Source organism: Rhinoraja longicauda, chromosome 1 (genome assembly GCF_053455715.1).
Source record: "Rhinoraja longicauda isolate Sanriku21f chromosome 1, sRhiLon1.1, whole genome shotgun sequence".
Lineage (NCBI taxonomy): Eukaryota > Metazoa > Chordata > Chondrichthyes > Rajiformes > Arhynchobatidae > Rhinoraja > Rhinoraja longicauda.
In genome coordinates this window covers 85994168-86013180 of record NC_135953.1, presented here as the reverse complement: position 1 = coordinate 86013180, position 19013 = coordinate 85994168, and the positions used below count along the sequence as shown (strand labels likewise).

At 41.4% G+C, this 19013-nt stretch overlaps 2 protein-coding genes across 3 annotated transcripts in view; one reads left to right on the top strand and one right to left on the bottom strand.

Moving 5' to 3' along the window:
• The window catches only part of LOC144594813 (coiled-coil domain-containing protein 158-like), a 510587-nt gene that overhangs the window by 279863 nt on the left and 211711 nt on the right, over positions 1-19013 (bottom strand). The gene's annotated exons all lie outside the window — the stretch shown is intronic.
• Positions 1-19013, top strand: part of shroom3 (shroom family member 3) — a 367834-nt gene that overhangs the window by 155261 nt on the left and 193560 nt on the right. For both annotated transcript variants that reach the window (XM_078401654.1, XM_078401647.1), the window contains exon 2: positions 3634-3788. In XM_078401654.1, coding sequence (XP_078257780.1) covers positions 3634-3788 — 155 coding nt within the window. The remainder of the gene's footprint in view (positions 1-3633; positions 3789-19013) is intronic.

The window sequence follows — 19013 nt, the reverse complement described above, 5'->3', positions numbered from 1 at the left end:
ACAAAGTACTGGAGTAACTCAGTCATTTCGTACAAGAAATTGAAATGGATGGGAATAACAGGCAGAAAGCTTACAAATGGACTGCTATCAACACACTGTTGATAAACTAGTGCAATGTCTCAGAGAATTATTTTTACGATGCAGTAATGTGCATGGTGATATTCTGACTTTAAGCCCAAGAATTTATTTGAAGATTAAGATATCATGATGAGTTCTTTCATATAACTACCCCATCATGCCTGAAAAATATTCCTTGAACTTGTGACATTTTGCCTCCAATACCAATTATTGTTGACCTAGAAACAAATGAGAAATTATCAGGAAAATCTCAAGTATCTTACAAGACAAGTTATGTGAAACACAGCAGGGCCTGTATTTGTTTGAAATACCATGCACTCCTGTCTATTTATAAGGCACTGTTACTGGCCCACTTCAACAGGCATCGAAGGGCACAATCCAGCAATTCTTATATAATAATTAAATAACATTGATTTGTAAATGCAACCTTGGTGCATTATTAAATATTTGTGCTATCAAGATGAACTTCACAGAGGTGCATTCTTGAAGGCATTGATATATTTGCAAAAGTTCATCTGCCAGTCACTTTGAACGGTTTCACTAACATTATCTTTCTCTGAAGTGCAGTCATTCTTTGGAGCAGTGCAATGAATTTCAGCTGCTCTGTTAGTTACCAGGCTAGAAATGTCAAATACTAGAGGGTGTAGGTTTAAGATTAGAGAGATAAAGTTTAAAGAAGAAATGTGAGGCAAGTTTTTTTTACACAATATACTGCCAAATTAAAATGGTAGAAGCAGATACGATAGCCACATTTAGGAAGCATTTAGATAGACACATGAATTGACAGGGAGTGGATCAATATAGGCAATGTGCAGGCTGATGTGCAATTCAAGTCGGTATCATTGTCATGGGCCGAGGTGTCTGTTGTAGTGCTATTAGTACGTTTTATGTTCTGGACATTAACTCTAAAGATAGACACAGAATAATTAACTCTAAAGATAGACACAAAATGCTGGAACAAATCAGCGGGTCCGGCAGCATCTCTGGAGAAAAGGAATAGGTGACGTTTCGGGTCGAAACTCTTCATCAGACTGGAAATGTCACCTATTCCTTTTCTCCAAAGATGCTGCCTGCCCCGCTGAATTACTCCAGCATTTTGTGTCTATCTTCGGTGTAAACCAGCATCTGCAGTTACTTCGTACACAAGAATTAACTGTTGTTTTTAGAGCTGGAAACATCTTCTGGAATATTTAATCCATGCTCACATTGTGGATATTTGTGTTTACATTTAGTGACTAATTGACGTGAAGAATTTCACTATCAGAATCTTTAAGCACAACATGACATTTTCTATTATTTGTTGCAGAACCAGCTAGTTCTGACACAAAAAGCAAGATGTCTGAATTTGGTGCTATGGATACTTTTTGCCATTGATTGGAATGTCAGCTTTGGGAAAAAGAGCCCATTTATACTCTGACATACCTGCCTGAAGATTGCATCATTATTTTGCATCACATATTTTGCAACTGAATCCAAGCACAGTTCAAAATAACAGAATGAAGAATGAAGAACTTCACATGAGTTGCACCAAGTCTGCAAGTATAACTCTGGGTCCTCTGTGTGTCTGACCCACTGATGCACAGAGAACCATGGGTATATGTATGCCAGAACACCTCTTCTATAATCCGCCAACATAGTTGTGCCTGTTATGAGTACAAGCAGTCTTTCACAGTGCCTCTGAAGTTTGCTATTCTGTGATGCAGAGAGATCTGGCTAACCAGGCGCCAGTTTGGTGTTGGGTCGAAAGAAAATAGTTTAACTTACTCAGCATTATGGACTCATTAATGGCAACACTCATAGATTTTATGTTGCTGACCAATATTAATTGAATGCTCAGTTTGATATACTCTGTTCGCACAGATAGCAGAGAGAGACGACTAGTTTCTTATTGCATGAGGCTCGGTTTTAATTTGGGTCTTTGAGATGGTATGAGTCCCTCAGTGCTGCAAATCGTCTTGATGTGGTTAACCAACCTTGTGTTTTCAAACTGGATCTGAAACTAATTTGGACTGGATAAATCCAATGCTGTATGATGTGCTTATCTTTATGTCAGATCTACAAGAGTGTTTGGCTTCACTTGGATCAAGCTGGGATCACAGCTTGTCACATCAGTAATGGAATAACGTTGGTCTTGTGTGAGCTATTTACAGTAATTAATAATGAACATTTATTTAATCCTTCCCTGTTACAGTTCTGCTTTTAATTTCCATATTACCTCCAGGTTGCAGGTGGTGATTGAAGATGGAATTTCCTTTGTACCCTCCCTTCAAAGCATTCCTGACCCTTTAAGCAGAGTTAATTTGACTTGTTAAAAGTTTTTCGCAAGTTATACAATTTTTAAGGCTGTTTAGGAAACTTTAAATCTTCGAGGATTTGAAGCTATTGTGTTTAGTTAATTCTGCAGAAGACCGATGCTACCCAGTCCTGTAGAAAGAGCTTGTGTATCAAGCAATCTCCAATTTCTCTGTGGGACCATTTTTCTTCTTAAAATCTCAAGAAAGCTTTTAAGAATTCCTTTGTTAATCAGCATTGTATAGTGAAGGGTACATTTTGTAGGATTAGCAGATCATTGTCTGGATTTCCACAGTAGGGCATTGGTTGGTCAATGCAGCGGGATCAAAGGTTACTGCTGGTTTTTAGACAATTTAGTACCAGATTTTATTTTTCTAAATAGTGAGAAAGAGCTATGCTCCAATTTTTCCCATGTATGCAAGTAAATAATTAATACCCAATTTAGCATTTTTATCCTAATCCTGAGAGATCTTTAGTCTGTCAATTTAAAAGGAAATTAGCAACAATTATCCTAGTATATCTGCTGAAAATCAGATTAAATTTGTCCTCCAAAACCGGCGAGCTAATAACTGCATTTAATGAAAGGAGAGTTTCCTCTGAGCATTTCAAATCAGTTTTGAAATCTGAATTACCTATCATTGGATCGGTCTGAAAGCATTATTTTAATTTGTTTTCATGCAGTGATTAGATCAATTAGACCGATTATGAGCAAAGAGATAATAAAATGTTTTAGTTATATCAGAAATGAAACTGTTACCTTCCTGGGAAAATAACCACTATTTCAAAACGATTAAAGTCAGCAATATTTTTCTCAAACATAATGATTAAAAAAGAATTGCAGAAAATGCAACTCAAGTGAGTAAGTGGTGAATCTTACATTTAATTCTCTATATGAGGCAATGACACAGAATTTCTTTTCACATCGTTAAAGAAGATATGCTGTGGACAACCTGAAAAGCTGGGCAACACAAATGTGTTCAAAGTCCAGAGCTAAAGTATCTGTGCTCACATAAACCATTGAGATTAAAAAAGAATACAACCTTTTCTGCGCAGCATTCAGTGAATTACTAATTCTGTGCAGGTGGTGCCATGAATACCATAGGATTGCGACTTTCCTCATTACTATGGGTCAAGGTTAAAAAGTGTAGTGGCACAGTTTAATTAGCAAAGCAACTTGCAGGAGGTTAATTTCAGCCATGATTGAAGGCTCCTAAGCTTGAAATTCATTCCTTTAATAGTCTTTATTTCCCCTCTCTCTTGCAGATTGAGGAAGGAGGGAAAGCAGACTTGCTCACAAGCAAACTGCAGCTGGGGGACGAGGTGGTCAATATCAATGACGTGGAGCTGAGCGGCTACAGACAAGAGGCCATTACATTGGTGAAAGGTTCCTACAAGACTTTGAAGCTGCTCATTCACAGGTATGAGATGCAAGCTGGTCATCTGAAGGTGCTGCCTAAACATAGCTAAATCAGTCCTGTGTGTGTTTGTAAGATGCAACTAATGGCAGGCAGACAAACATAGGAAATATTCTGCAAAGGGGAAATGTTTTTTTAAGGAGGGGTTTTTGGCACTCCGAAATATCAACAATTTTCTTTACAGGCGCTATCAGATGTACTGAATGAATTCAGTATTTATCTTTATTCTGGTAAAAAATATTTGCTTTATTCATTTGAAAGAATTTATTTTAACGTGCACTTCATCTTCTACATTCCAAAATGTTGTTTTTTTAATTGATAAATTTACTTTATATCATCTTGTGTATAATTGAAATTCATAACATCCTTAAAAGAGCAACACATTCAGTTTAGAGTGTAATATGAATTCAATATCTTCAAGTGGGTGGCGGGCAAAGCATTATTTTACTGTTTTCATTATTTTCATCCCGTTGATTGACATTATTTATTCTCAAGATATGGTGATGCAGCCACATTTCCGTTGTTAGTATTAGAAGATAAGTCAGGTAACTTCAGAAAATACTAGGTCAATTTTGTAATATGGGTTGATCATCCACAGATTATAATAAAACATTTTAACAGTAAACTAAGCAGACTTGAAGCATAACTTCAAAGTAAAATAATTTATCTGCAAAATTTTAGGGAATTTGAATTGTAAATAATACATGTACTTGCAATTCAACTGGTGCAAAAAAATCCAGTTTACAAATTCAAAATTTCCTTGGTATTTTTTCTTAAACTGTTAATGGATCAATGATCTCTTTGTTCAGAAGACCTTTTTTTTACATCGGAGCTAATAAATGCATCTTGACCAACCAATTAATAATTGTGCACTCTTCCCACTATTTGGGTTCTGAGTTACTAACGTCACATCATCTTATTGGCACTCTTTTAGAGTTTCATTCTTGTTCCAGAGGGCCTTCTGGAATAATTCTAATACCACCCCCTTTTTAGTGTATACTAGACCAAGTGGACCCGTTGGGCCCAAACCTCCCCTGCATTGGTGCAGCACCCTCTCCAACTATCTATGTCTATGCATCTATCGCTTAGTATATCTGGATGGGTACAAAACAAAGCTTTTCACTGTACCTCGGTAGATGTGACATTAATAAACCTAAGCCTAATTTCTTGTGTTCCTGTGAGACTGGATTTAAACTTCTGGAAATTACCAGATTATGTAAAGTCAGAGGTTCATATTTTAACAATCTCAAGTTCATTGCAATCCACCCACTTTAGCATTAACAGAGGCAACAGGCAGCAAAAGCCCTAGGATTTCACATCAATGTTCTAATCTCTCTATCATGACATTGCAGCCCATCACTCTCATCAATGGGCCCTAATTTCCAAGACCATAAGGTTCCTTATTCTTCACCACAATCTCCATCTCATGCTTAACTCGTGCTTAACTCTATTACCTCCCAGAGTGCGTCATCTCACATTTGCTCGAATTAACTCTATCAGCCATTTCTCCGCCCTTTTTTTTTTAACCGTTCTCAATATTTTGACAGCCTTCCTGATTTCCTCATGATCCTGGAAATTGTTGGTAATTTAAACTGTAAGCAAAGAATCTTCATTTGTGAATCAACTTATAGAACCGACAGGTACCCTTACGCTCTTTCCTTCCAGTAGCCTCATTCTGGAACTTTATTTCCAAACACTAATAGGGGGGTGGTATTAGAAGAAGAATTACTGCCAATGGATATTTAATAATGAAAATATAAATAAGTCAAGTAGCAAAATTCTAGCTAGAGTCAAGAACATTTGGATGTAACCCCACAGCGGCCAGCAAATCCATCCCACCAACCTCCCAAACACGCATTCATATGTTTTAGCTGGACACAAGTCAGATGTTTGTAAACTGAGGATGGACTGTAATCACTGAAAAGGATTGCTGAAAGTTCCATAACAACAGTAACTATTTTGAGACGCTCAGATTCAAAATCAAGTGTTCTTGAGACGGTCTGTGTTTCCTTGGACTTTGTCGAATCTGTATGTTGTACGGATGCTTCCTCATGAGACTTCCCTGCAACTTCAGTGCCTTTGCCTTGTCTTCACTCATGGACTTCCTTCTTCTGGACATCCCACATCTCAAGTCCAGCTTTGATAGTGTGCATTCAATATGCACTTTTCTAAAATTACAAAAAATACAAGGAGCAGCAAATGCAGATTTAGAAAAAAAGATACAAAGTAACGCAGCAGGTCAGGCAGCATCTGTGGAGAACATGGATAGGAGACATTTCGGGACTGAAGGAGTAGGGGAATTGCAAAGTTATACAAATGCATTTCAACTCTGCTAATCCAAAATCTGATTATTCGGAAATCCTGAATGTTCAGCATCATTAGTACACTTGGTCCTCATTATCCGTAGAATTACTATCCATGTCCATGTCTTTAGTTCTAGTTTTAGAGATGCAGCGTGGAAACAGGCCTTTAGGCCCACCGAGTCTGCGTCGACCAGCGATCCCGTACACTAGCACTATCATACACACTAGGTACAACTTAACCAAAGCCAATTAACCTACATACCTGACATCTTTGGCGTGTGGGAGGAAACAGAGCACCTGGAGAAAACTCATCAGATCATGGGGAGAATGAACAAACTCTGTAGAAACCACACCTGCCGTCAGAATCGAAGCCGGGTCTCTGGCACTGGAAGGCCACAACTCTACTGCTGAGCCACCGTGCCACCCTATGTTTCTGTGTGTTTGGCCATATCGTACATGGAATGTGGATCAGTATGCAGTCAAAGTCAGGTTAAGGATCGGAAACTGAGCCCTGGTGAATTATATAAGCTTCACATACATACTCCTGGCAAACAGGAGCTTGTTTGATTCGCCAATGCTCAGTTTCCCACTTGCTTTAAACACACTGAGTCCTCCGGAAAATTCATTATTCTGCCTCGTAACATGTGGAAAGTACAGGGAGATAAAAGTGTCTCGGGATAATTCTAATCACATACAATATTTCAGAAAATCTGCTAATCCTTCAGGTGTGAAATTATCAGAGTTTTAATGTAGTGTCTACTCCAGGGTCCCATTTGAGGGTACAATAATTTCCTGTTGTGAATAGTGAGATACAATGACATCTTTACTTTCAACTTCTCTGCTATATTCCAAGCCAGATTAAATCACCATAAACATTCTCCCTTCTCTCTTCCATTCTTTAGATAGGTTGCATGTCTGAAAATCTGGAGGCTTGAGTGGGTTAATTTGATCCATCACGTATTCTACCCGTTATCTTGCATGGTCAGTCCCTCTCAGAGTACATTCGCATATTTACTTAACTGGGAGGTTCATGAGCACATTTGCCATTTCAATTCGGGCTGGGTGTCTAATTTTTTCCATTAACCAACAGTTCTGGCAGCATGTCTCGGTAACGTTGTTATTCACACTCTGAGAAACTGGATATAGTCAGCAATTTGAACTAAGAACAAATATGTTTGTTCATTAAACATATGAAAGAACAAACGGGTGTCTTACATTTCTTTTCTTTCTCCAAAGACTGTTGATGTACGAGAAATAATTTGTCATGTGAAACCATTCATAAAAGGATGATAGCATTAAAACAATTATGATCCATGAACCAATATTACACACAATACAACTATACCTTTTGCCAACAGTAATAACCTTTAATTTCTACTCATTTTTGCTCTTTTTTGTCAACATCCTCCTGCTACTTAGGACGCATGGAGAGATAGCTGAATGGATAGAAAATTGGCTTCATGGAAGGAATTAGAGGGTGACATGGAAGGTTGCTTCTCGGACTGGATGCCTGTGACTAGTGGTGTGCCTCAAGGTTCGGGGCTGGGCCCATTACTGTTGTCATCTACATCAATGAGTTAGATGAGAGCATACATGGCAAAATTAGCAAGTTTGCTGGTGATACAAAGCGGGTAGTTTTGCAGATAGTGAAGATGGTTGTGGTAAATTGCAGTAGGATCTTGAGCGATTGGCCAGGTGGGCTGAGGAATGATTGATGGAATTTAATACAGATAAATGTGAGGTGTTGCATTTTTGGAAGTCTAACAAGGGCAGGACCTACACAGTGAATGGTAGGGCTCTGGGGAGTGTCCTAGAGCAGAGGGATCTAGGAGTGCAGGTGCATGGTTCCTTGAAGGTCGAGTCGCAGGTAGATAAGGTGACCAATAAGGCTTTTGGTATATTGGCCCTCATCAGTCAGAGTATTGAGTATAGAAGTTGTGAGGTCATGTTGCAGTTGTATAAGACATTGGTGAGACCGCATTTAGAGTATTGTGTTCAGTTCTGGGCACCATATTATAGAAATGATGGTGTCAAGCTGGAAAGGTACAGCAAAGATTTACGAGGATGTTGCCAGGACTAGAGGGTCTGAGCTATAGGGAGAGGTTGAGTAGGCTGGGACTCTACTCCCTGGAGCGCAGGAGGATGAGGGGTGATCTCATGAGAGGAATAGATCGAGTAGATGCATGGAGTCTCTTGCCAAGAGTAGGTGAATTAAGGACCAGAAGACATAGGCTGAAGGTGAAGGGGAAAAGATTTAATAAGAATCTGAGGGGTAACCTTTTCACACAAAGGGTGGTGGGTGTATGGAACAAGCTGCCAGAGGAGATAGTTGAGGCAGAGACTATCCCAAAGTTTAAGAGGCAGTTAGAGAGGTACATGGATAGGACAGGTTTGGAAGGGTATGGACCAAAAGCAGGCAGGTGGGACTAGTGTAGCTGGGACATGTTGGACGCTGTGGGCAAGTTGGGCCGAAGGTCCTGTTTCCACACTGCATCACTCTATGACTCTATGCTACTCTCCTGACTCCCCATGTCTGGTCCTTAATAAGTAGTCTGCCATATGGTACCTTTTTTCAAATATTTTGTCATCTTTCTGATAATCCCAACATAATTCACTGTAACAGTGGTTCATTTACTTCACTGCTGATATTTACTTCCTTGCTTTGTCTTATTCCAATTGTCACAAAAAGTTTTTGGGGGTAGGTTCAGAGATGGAATTTAATGAGTGTTAAGTGGACGATGGGGAAGAATGGGGACTTGGAGAGGAAACAGGGAGACTGAGAGCATCCAAAAGAAAACAGATGTGGGTGCAACTGTGAACAAAAAGGAGCAGGGTCAGGAATGAAATGGGGAAAGAGTTGCGAAGTATAACATCTGAACAGGAACTGGACTGAATTGTCTTTACAGGTGATGGTGTCAGATTGCAGTCTCCCGACTTACAGGGGACTTGAATGCCATGGTCAGTTGCCAATTTTCTGTCGTAATCTGTGGAGTGTAAGATGAAAGGTAGACACAAAATGCTGGAGTAACTCAGCTGGACAGGCAGCATCTCTGGAGAGAAGGAATAGGTGGCATTTTGGGTCGAGACCCTACTTCAGACAGGTTTGAGGGCAGAATCCCAAAACCTAAGTAAATGAATTGAACATGACAACTTGCATCCATCCAGCATTCCTCTTGCTTCATCGGAAGATTGTCAAATAAAATATATTCAGCCAACTAAGTATCAGGACAGAGGCATAAAAATATCAAAAAGAAAGGCTTTATGTACCTTAGACGTGGAAGCGTTCAGGGGGAAATTCCAGCCCAAGCAACTGATTCCCGATGGACAGTGGTGAAGGAATGAAGATCAAGGGAGGTGAAAGAATACACTGGAGAGGGAGTGGGGGAGCAGTGACAGGGGGCAGATAGTTTAAAAGGCTCTCGCGTTTACTGGATATGGTTTTGTATGTGTGAATAGTGCCTTTTGAATTTGATTGAGTTTTTTGAAGAAAAAAAACACAAAGGTTCATAATGCCAAGGCCTTGGGTGTTGTCTATATGGACTCCAGCAAGGCCTTTAATGGTAGGCTGCTCTGGAAGGTTAGATTGTATGGGATCCAGGGAGAGCTAATTAACTGGTACAGATGCAGCGGGCGGCATGATGGCGCAGCGGTAGAGATGCTGCCTTACAGCGAATGCAGCGCCGGAGACCCGGGTTCGATCCCGACTGCAGGTGCTGTCTGTGACCTGCGTGGGTTTTCTCCGAGATCTTCGGATTCCTCCCACACTCCAAAGACGTACAGGTTTGTAGGTTAATTGGCTTGGACAATGTAAAAATTGTCCCTAGTGGCTATAGGATAGTGTTAATGTGCGGGGAAACGCTGGTCGGCGCGGACCTGGTGGGCCGAAAGGGCCTGCATCTGAGCTGTATCTCTAAACTAAAGACGATGGTGTGAAGAGCGGTGTGAATGCTGAGGAGATTTACAGGGATGTTGCCACGACTCAAGGGCCTGAGCTATAGGCAGAGGTTGGGCAGGATAGGATTTTATTTCTTGGAGTGCAGGAGGCTGAGGGGTGATTTTATAGAAGTGTATCAAATCATGAGGGGAATAGTTAGAGTGAATGCTCAGGCTATGTTTTGCACACCATACACAAAGTATGCGAAGAGTTGCCACGTATAGGGCGCCAACAAAGTAACAAAGTGTTCATTTCAGAGGTATTCTTTGCACATTTTCGTTGTGATTCCACTTAAATTTTGTACCTTACCACTGAAAAATACAGCACATAATGCAAAATTATTACATAACTATTTCATAAGCAGAATGTACTGTAACTCCAGGTGTGCTCTGACTAATTAAAAGTTAATCTGTGGGAATTGACTAGTTGGTTTGTCAATAAAAGAATGAATCATCAAATGACTGGGAGATGTTAATCTTTATGCAAAGGACTTGAGAACTAAAGAGAACATTTCCATAATCCTCACATCAATAATATGACAAAAATAGCACTGGATTTAAATGAAGCTCCGAACATGAATACAAATAGAATATTATTAAACAATGAAAAACAAATGTCCCAATGCTATTCTACCTCTCCATGGAATCTGTACTTCAAATAATTTCTCTTCATGCATAATTGTTTTAACTTATTGTCTGATGATTGCAAGGAAGGAATCACAGTTCTTGACAATGCAGAAAACTGCACCTACAATGCATCTAAACTGACAATGCAGAAAACTGCACCTACAATGCATGTAAACTGGCTGCTGGAGGAGAGGGGAAAGTGGTTCAAGCCCATCTTAAGAATAAGTTGTACTATCGCAGCAAATTTTCCTTTAAAAAAATGTTCCAACCTACCACTGCAAATATCACGTTTCTCTGGTTTAGTCTCTTTCATTTCATAATATTTTTAGTGGGATATTAAATGTGACTGCATCTGAGGTGGTGTGAGGTTTCTGATCCATTGAGCTCTTAAATATCATCAACTTTCATGTCTTAACGTAAGAGCTTTTCAATTTCTGTTTTCACCAAAAGCTACAAAATATGAACTCAAAATAGTCATAAAACTCCTGAATTCCGGGCAAATAAAAGAAATTTATTTCCCTCTGCCTTTTGGATGTCCAAGTCTTTATTCAAACCTGGTTTACTGTTTATTGCATTTTGATGTCTTTTTCGAGGAGAATGTGATGTAATACTACAATTTTTCTTTTTTTGTGTGTGGGAATGCACTCAAAACTTCCACAACCTGTTTTTGAAATCATAATCGTACAAATTAGTTATCAGCATTGGGAAGGAAAATTGGGCTTTTTAGTTTCATAGCATCTAGATCTCGAGCTTGGAGCTGATATCAGAGGATTCTTTAAAATGCATACATTCATATATTCCTTTGCTACAATGCATTTCATTATGCAACTAAATGTATGAGTGATGCACTGGAAAATTGCTGTTCGGTATCGTCAGTGCAGCGTAAAATCATTCTGGTCATTCTTTTCAACTTACACATTCATCAATTTGTAATTTTATTTCAAAGGACAAAAAAAAATCATTTCCAGATGAATGCACAAGCAGAAAATCCCAGTTGCTAATGTAATCTGTTTGAGCATAACAAAGAAAGAACCTATATACAGTAAGAATGCATATAGTAGCTTTCACAGACTCACAATATCTCAACGCACTGCAAGGCCAATGCAGCACCCAGTAATTTTAATCACTGTTGACAATGAAGCAAATTAATCTTGACTTACACATTTTCTACGGAGTAGCTGCTTTATATACTTTCTGCTCTCCAAACATTTTTCCCTTTGCATCTCCCTCACTTCAAAATCTATTTGATTTTATTTAAGATTTGATCACCATTGGTCTCAAATTGTTTATTACCCAAACATTTATATAAATGGTCGGAAGAATCTCGGCACACTGAGGGAGATTTTCCATTTGATGCTCAGGCAGAAACCAACATAAGGAATGTAATGGATGACTGCAGATGCCTCGCAGTGGAGCGGACAAAATGTGTCTGAAGAAGGGTCTCGACCCGAAATGTCACCTGTTCCTTCTCTCCAGAGATGCTACCTGACCCGCTGAGTTACTACAGCATTGTGTGTCTACCAAAAGGAATGCTATGCCTCTTGTTTGAGGCATTTTCAATGACATTAACATCAATTAAATTAGGCCATTTTTTTGTCAACAGTTTGTCACATAGCAGCAGCAGTCATTCACTGAACATTAGGCATGAAACCTGTTGCTAGTATGTAAATCTCCCCTCCTTTCTCCACATTGCTCTGTGGCTCTGCCAGGTCCAATCTACCTGCCACTTCCATCCGAGCATCACTCCCACATCTTCGGCACTGCATCCTTGGCCTTTTGTGGCTCGATACTTCCTTAGGTCCCCATCGCATTGCTGGTACCAGAGCATTCAATCCCCCAGCTGCAATTCACTCTACAAAAGCTTCTGTCCTTCTTTAAGAGCATCTTTAAGCTTAATTTTGTAAATTAATTCTTGGTCCCTGCTCCGATTCCTTGTACCAAGATTTGACCTTCAGCTCATTAATTTTGTTTTCACTTGTAGCCTACTGAGCGAATGCTGCACTGCTTGATGAGATACCCTTCAGGCTGAACCCATGCTGTCTCAGGTGTAACCCATGCTGTCTCAGGCCAAGCCCATGCTGTCTCGAACAGATGCATTAAAAACTTGATGGCCCTCATGTGAGGAGAAGTAAAGGCAGCCATCCAGATGTCCTGGTCAACTTTACATCAATATACCACCTTACATCAACATCCCCAAAGCATCTGACCATTGACACGTTGCTTTAGGTGGGAGTTGTCTATGTGGTATTGGGCACACTCTTTCCAACTTCATAAAGGTGACCACATTTCTAAAATATTTTGTCCTTCGTAAAATACTTTGAGATGCCCTGAGATCATGAAAGGTACCATATAAATGTGAGTCATTTCATGAGTGCTAATCTGTGTATAACTTTGGCTTTGGAGACCATTATGCCATTTACCAGCATTTAAAATATGATGCAAAGTGCTGAGGCAAACATGTTTGCATTCAGGGTGTTGAGTTGGATGCTGCAAACCATGATCAACACACAGTCATAAGAAGGCATTGTTCTCCAGATATGAGATTAATCTTTGGCACACTGTAAAACAATTTCTCTCCCACTATACCTTTTATTTAATTTTAAAATACTTTAACACCTAAAGTTAAACTCTATTGCTTAGCTTTATGAATGTTGGTTTTAAAATGGTGATCTATCATCATGATCATGACAGAGAGGGCATAGATGCAATATTGTAAGTTCCACGTTTACCTTGTAACCCCTGGTGGTGGGTGTGGGTCCCAATAGGACACTGGCTGCCCACGTCTTGCCCTAACCCCACAAACCCCATTGCCCATCTGATTGAGACAGGCCTATGAGGGAGGCGCCAATTGTTATCTCCCCACCCATTGCAGTCATTAACTGAACAAAAGTCTCTTCCAAAGCCCTGTTCTCGTTCCCTAACCTCCCCCACTTCCCACAGCCACATCTTTGTTTACATTCTTTAGCCTAAGGGATGATTTTTGAGTGGTGAATCATGAAGATTAATTTAGAAATTTGATTGAAATGTTAGCCATGCCCTTAAATTAGCAACATCTGGGCTTTACTTGCAGTAATATTTGCAAACTATGGATGATGAATAGGACCCTACTTCAACGTTATTATTGCAGAATTTGTGGATCCTGCATTATCAGATCTCCACCATAATAGAGCAGAAAATCTGACGCAATAACTCTAGGTTTCAGATGATCACGAACATTCCCGTTGTTCCGGGGCTCCCCCTCAGTCTCTCCCATGGTCCCTGCCCTCCTGTCAGCCTTTTCTGAGGTCTTTAGCCTTCTACTTACCCTCGGAATTGGTGGCGCCTAACGGCAGCGGCTCGCTAGCAATCTGTTCGTCTTTTTTCCTTTTTTTTTGGTTGTGTGTCGGTGTTGGGATGGTTTTTGTGTTTTGTTTGGTTGTGTATGTGTGGGGGGTGGTGGTGTGGGTGGGGGGTGGGGGAAACTTTTCTCTTCCTCACGGCGCGGGATGCGGCTCGGCTGCGGGGCCTAACATCGCCCGGTGCGGCTCGGCCGCTGGACTTAACAGTGCCCGGTGCAGCTCGACCACGGGACTTTTCATTGCTGGTGCGGCTCGGCTGCGGGACTTAACATCGCCCGGTGCGGCTCGGCTGCGGGACTTAACATCGCCCGGTGCGGCTCGGCTGCGGGACTTTACATCGCTGGTGCGGCTCGACCACGGGACTTTACATCGCCCGGTGTGGCTCGGCTGCGGGACTTTATATCGCTGGTGCAGCTCGACCACGGGACTTTACATCACCCGGTGCGGCTCGGCTGCGGGACTTTACATCGCCCGGTGCGGCTCGGCTGCGGGACTTTACATCGCTGGTGCGGCTCGACCACGGGACTTTACATCGCCCGGTGCGGCTCGGCTGTGGGACTTAGCTGCGCAAGGCTCGGTCGCGGGGCCTTCCATTGCCCGGCTCGGCCGTGAGACGTTTCAGCGCCCGGTGCGATTCGGCCAGGGGGACTTCCATCCCCTTGCGGGGACTGTGCGGGTCGGTCGGGGACGAGCTGTCTGTCCGTGGGCGTGGGGAAGAGAGTGGAAGTTTTGTTGCCTCCATCACAGTGAGGGGGTGTTTGGAGTCACTGTGATGGACGTTTGTGTTGGGGCTATGTGTCTTGTGTTCTTTTTTTCTATGACTGCTATGTAGTTTCGTTCAGTGCTTCGGTGCCGAACGACAAATAAAGCTCTGTTATACTGTTATACTGTTATATACTCCTGGTCCTCTGCCACCCATATCACTACCCCGTCTCATCTGAGCAACCTGGCCTCTTCCTGGTCTTCGGTCTCTCTCTTGGCTTCTCAAGGGGCCACTAGATTCCGTCTCCCAAGACTTTGGCCCTCGGGCCCCTCCTGGGGCCTTTAGTCTCCCCTTGGTCCTCTCCCAAGGCACCTGGCTGTAATGACGTCTGCAAATTTACACAAGTAACAGCAAATAAACCTTGCTGGAAAGCATTGTGTTCTTGTTGACACAGGTGTTGTAGACTGCCATTTTACCTTCACTGTCCAGCTTTGGATTGGTCCACATTCGAGTTGTGAGGTGAGCGAGAGTTGTAGTTGCCTTCCCGATCCTCTTGTCAATCTCTGTGACAAAGGAAAGGCTGTCGGTGATGGTGGAGCCGAGGCACATGAACTGATGGATGGCATCGAATTCGTAGTCGTCGATGGTGATGACAGGCTCTGTATCTGTATCCTGCCCCAGGACGTTCGTCTTCTTCAGGCTGATGGTCAACCCGAAATCCTTGCAAGTCCGATAGAAGCGATCCATCAGTGACTGTAGTTCCTGCTGGGTGTGGGACACAACTGCTGTGTCATTGGCGAACAACATGTCTCTGATGAGAGCTTCACATACTTTTGTCTTGGCTCTGAGGCGGGTGAGGTTGAAGAGCTTGCCGTCTGATCTAGTACGCAGGTAGATCCCCTCTGTTGCGGTGCCGAAGGCATGTTTCAGGAGCAGAGCGAAGAAAATCCCAGAGTGTGGGAGCGAGGACGCAGCCTTGTTTGACGCCACTGCGGATGTCGAAGGGCTCCGAGAAGCTGCCATTGAACTGCACTGTCCCCTTCGTGTTGATGTGGAAGGATTCTATCATGCTCTGCAGTTTTGGTGGGTAGCCGATCTTTGGGAGAGCCTTGAATAGGCCAGCTCTATTGAGATGGCCTATTGAGTACTATGAACTCAATAGGCCATCTCAATGAGAACAAATACAATGAGTACAATTACATTGTGAGCTTTTTAATACTGTTTTCAAACATTTGCCTTATACATTGATTGGAAATGCTGGTCTTAAGTTAAATCATGATATCACTAAACTTCTCCCTGACCCCAAACAGGAATTTTTCATTGACATGGCAAACTGATGTTGATTGGTAACTTAACAAGGGAAGAAAATTAGCTCAGGTAATCAAGCAGTCAGCATATTACTCAACAATGTAATCTTGCAGTGCTTTTCAAAGGACAACATGTGATTGAGGAGTTGTGAAGAATAGACATGGGCAGCAGAGAAGGCATGCAGAACCTTGCGTCCCAGTCCTACTCCCTTTTCTGCTTTTTTAAATTTATAGAAATATATTGTATGAAAACAGGATTTCAGGTTTACCAAGTCCACACTGACCATCATTCTTATGGCAGCATAATTAAGACAACTTTTTCTTTAACATCAGAATAGCAAAGGTTGTACGATCAATAAAGTTTTATTTGCAAACATTTATTTGATTGTAAAACCTTGTGAAAAGTTAGGACAATGTTAATGAAAAATGAATGCCACTTTCTGCAGTCTACTGTATTTTGCCGTTTCCAATGCAGAGTTGTTATGTTTCATTCAACTGTCATTAACTTAACAGTACTTTGAAACAACTTGTTATAAACCACTTTATTTTATGAAGTTCATAATCCTGAATCCATTGGAAATGTTTAGTTGGTTGTAAAACCTTGTCTTGAAAAGTTAGTGCAAAGTCAATGAAAAAGATTGCTGCTTGCTGTAAACAGTCCAATTTGGTGTTTGCAATGCAGAAACGTTATGCTTCATTCAACTACCATTAACAAAAAGTAACTTGTTCCAATCCACTTTATTTTATGTAGTTCATGATCTTGAATCCATTTGAAATGTTCATTTGATTGTCAAACTTTGCTCTCAAAGGTTAGTGCAAAGTTAATGAAAAGAAGGCTGCTTGGTGCAGTCTAGTTCGGTGTTTCCTAGGCAGAGTAGTAATGTTTCATTCAACTGCCATAAACTAAAAATACTTTGAAAGAACTTGTTGAAAACCACTTTTTATTATGTAGTTGATGATGTTGAATCCATTGCAAATGCTTATTTTATTGTAAAATGCACCGAAAGGTCTGTGCAAGTTGATGAAAATGAAGACTACTTGCTGAGGTCCAATTTAATGTTTCCAATGCAGCATAGTGATGTTTCATTCAACTGCCATTAACTATAAGTACTTTAAACTTAAAGCAATAACTAGTTTTGAACTGCTTTATCTAGTTCCTGATCATGAATCCACTGCAAATGTTTATTTGATTGTAAAGCCTCTTCCTGAAGAGTTACTGCATAGTTAATGAAAAATAATGCTTCTTGCTCCAAACAATCAGAATCTTTTTTCCAAGGTGGAAATGTCAAAGTCTAGAGGGCTCGGCATTAAGGTGAGAGTGGGAAAGTTTGGGGGGAATGTACAAGTCAAGCTTTTTACACAGAGGGTGGTAGGTGCCTGGAATGCGCTGCCAGGACTAATGGGGGAGGCAAATTAGGTAGTGACGTTTAAGAGGTTTTTAGATAGGCACATGGATATGCAGGGAATGGTGGGATAAAGATCACATGCGGGCAGATGAGATTAGTTTACCTTCTTATCATGTTCAGCACGGACATGTGGGCCAAAGGGCCTTTTCCTGTGTTGTACTTTTGTATGGAGTCACAAGGAACTTTAGATGCTGAATCTTGAGTAAAACCCCTTTTCCTAATTGGCCACCATTCAGGTAATACTCTGCTTTCCTGTTCTTGCCACCAAAGTGGATAACCTCACATTTATCCACATTATATTGCATCTGCCATGCATTTGCCCACTCTCCTAATCTATCCAAGTCACTCTGCAGCCTCCTAGCATCCTCCTCGCAGCTAACACTGCCACCCAGCTTCATGTCATCTGCAAACTTAGAGATGTTGCATTCAATTCCCTCGTCCAAATCATTAATATATATTGTAAATAACTGGGGTCCCAGCACTGAGTCTTGCGGTACCCCAAGATCATTCTTATAGAATTTTTCGAGGATGTAACCAGTAGAGTGGATAAGGGAGAACCAGTCGATGTGTTATATCTGGACTTTCAGAAGGCCTTCGACAAGGTCCCACATAGGAGATTGGGGTACAAACTTAAAGCACACGGTATTGAGGGTTCAGTGTTGAGGTGGATAGAGTATTGGTTGGCGGACAGGAAGCAAAGAGTAGGAATAAATGGGTCCTTTTCGGAATGATAGGCAGTGACTAGTGGGGTACCGCAAGGCTCAGTGCTGGGACCCCAGTTATTTACAACATATATTAATGATTTGGACGAGGGAATTGAATGCAACATCTTTAAGTTTGCGGATAACACGAAGCTGGGTGGCAGTGTTAGCTGCGAGGAGGATGCTAGGAGGGTGCAGAGTGACTTGGATAGATTAGGAGAGTGGGCAAATGCATGGCAGATGCAATATAATGTGGATAAATGTGAGGTTATCCACTTTGGCGGCAAGAACAGGAAAGCAGAGTATTACCTGAATGGTGGCCAATTAGGAAAAGGGGAGATGCAATGTGACCTGGGTGTCATGGTGCACCAGTCATTGAAAGCAAGCATGCAGGTGCAGCAGGCAGTGAAGAAAGCGAATGGTATGTTAGCATTCATAGCAAGAGGATTTGAGTATAGGAGCAGGGAGGTTCTGCTGCAGTTGTACAGGGCCTTGGTGAGACCGCACCTGGAGTATTGTGTACAGTTTTGGTCTCTTAATCTGAGGAAAGACATTCTAGCCTTTGAGGGAGTACAGAGAAGGTTCACCAGATTGATCCCTGGGATGGCAGGACTTTCATATGAAGAAAGACTGGATAGATTAGGCTTATACTCGCTGGAATTTAGAAGACTGAGGGGGGATCTTATTGAAACATATAAAATTCTTAAGGGGTTGGAGAGGCTAGATGCGGGAAGATTGTTCCCGATGTTGGGGAAGTCCAGAACCAGGGGTAACAGCTTAAGGATAAGGGGGAAGTCTTTTAGGACCGAGATGAGAAAATATTTCTTTACACAGAGAGTGGTGAGTCTGTGGAATTCTCTGCCACAGAGGGCAGTTGAGGCCAGTTCATTGGCTATATTTAAGAGGGAGT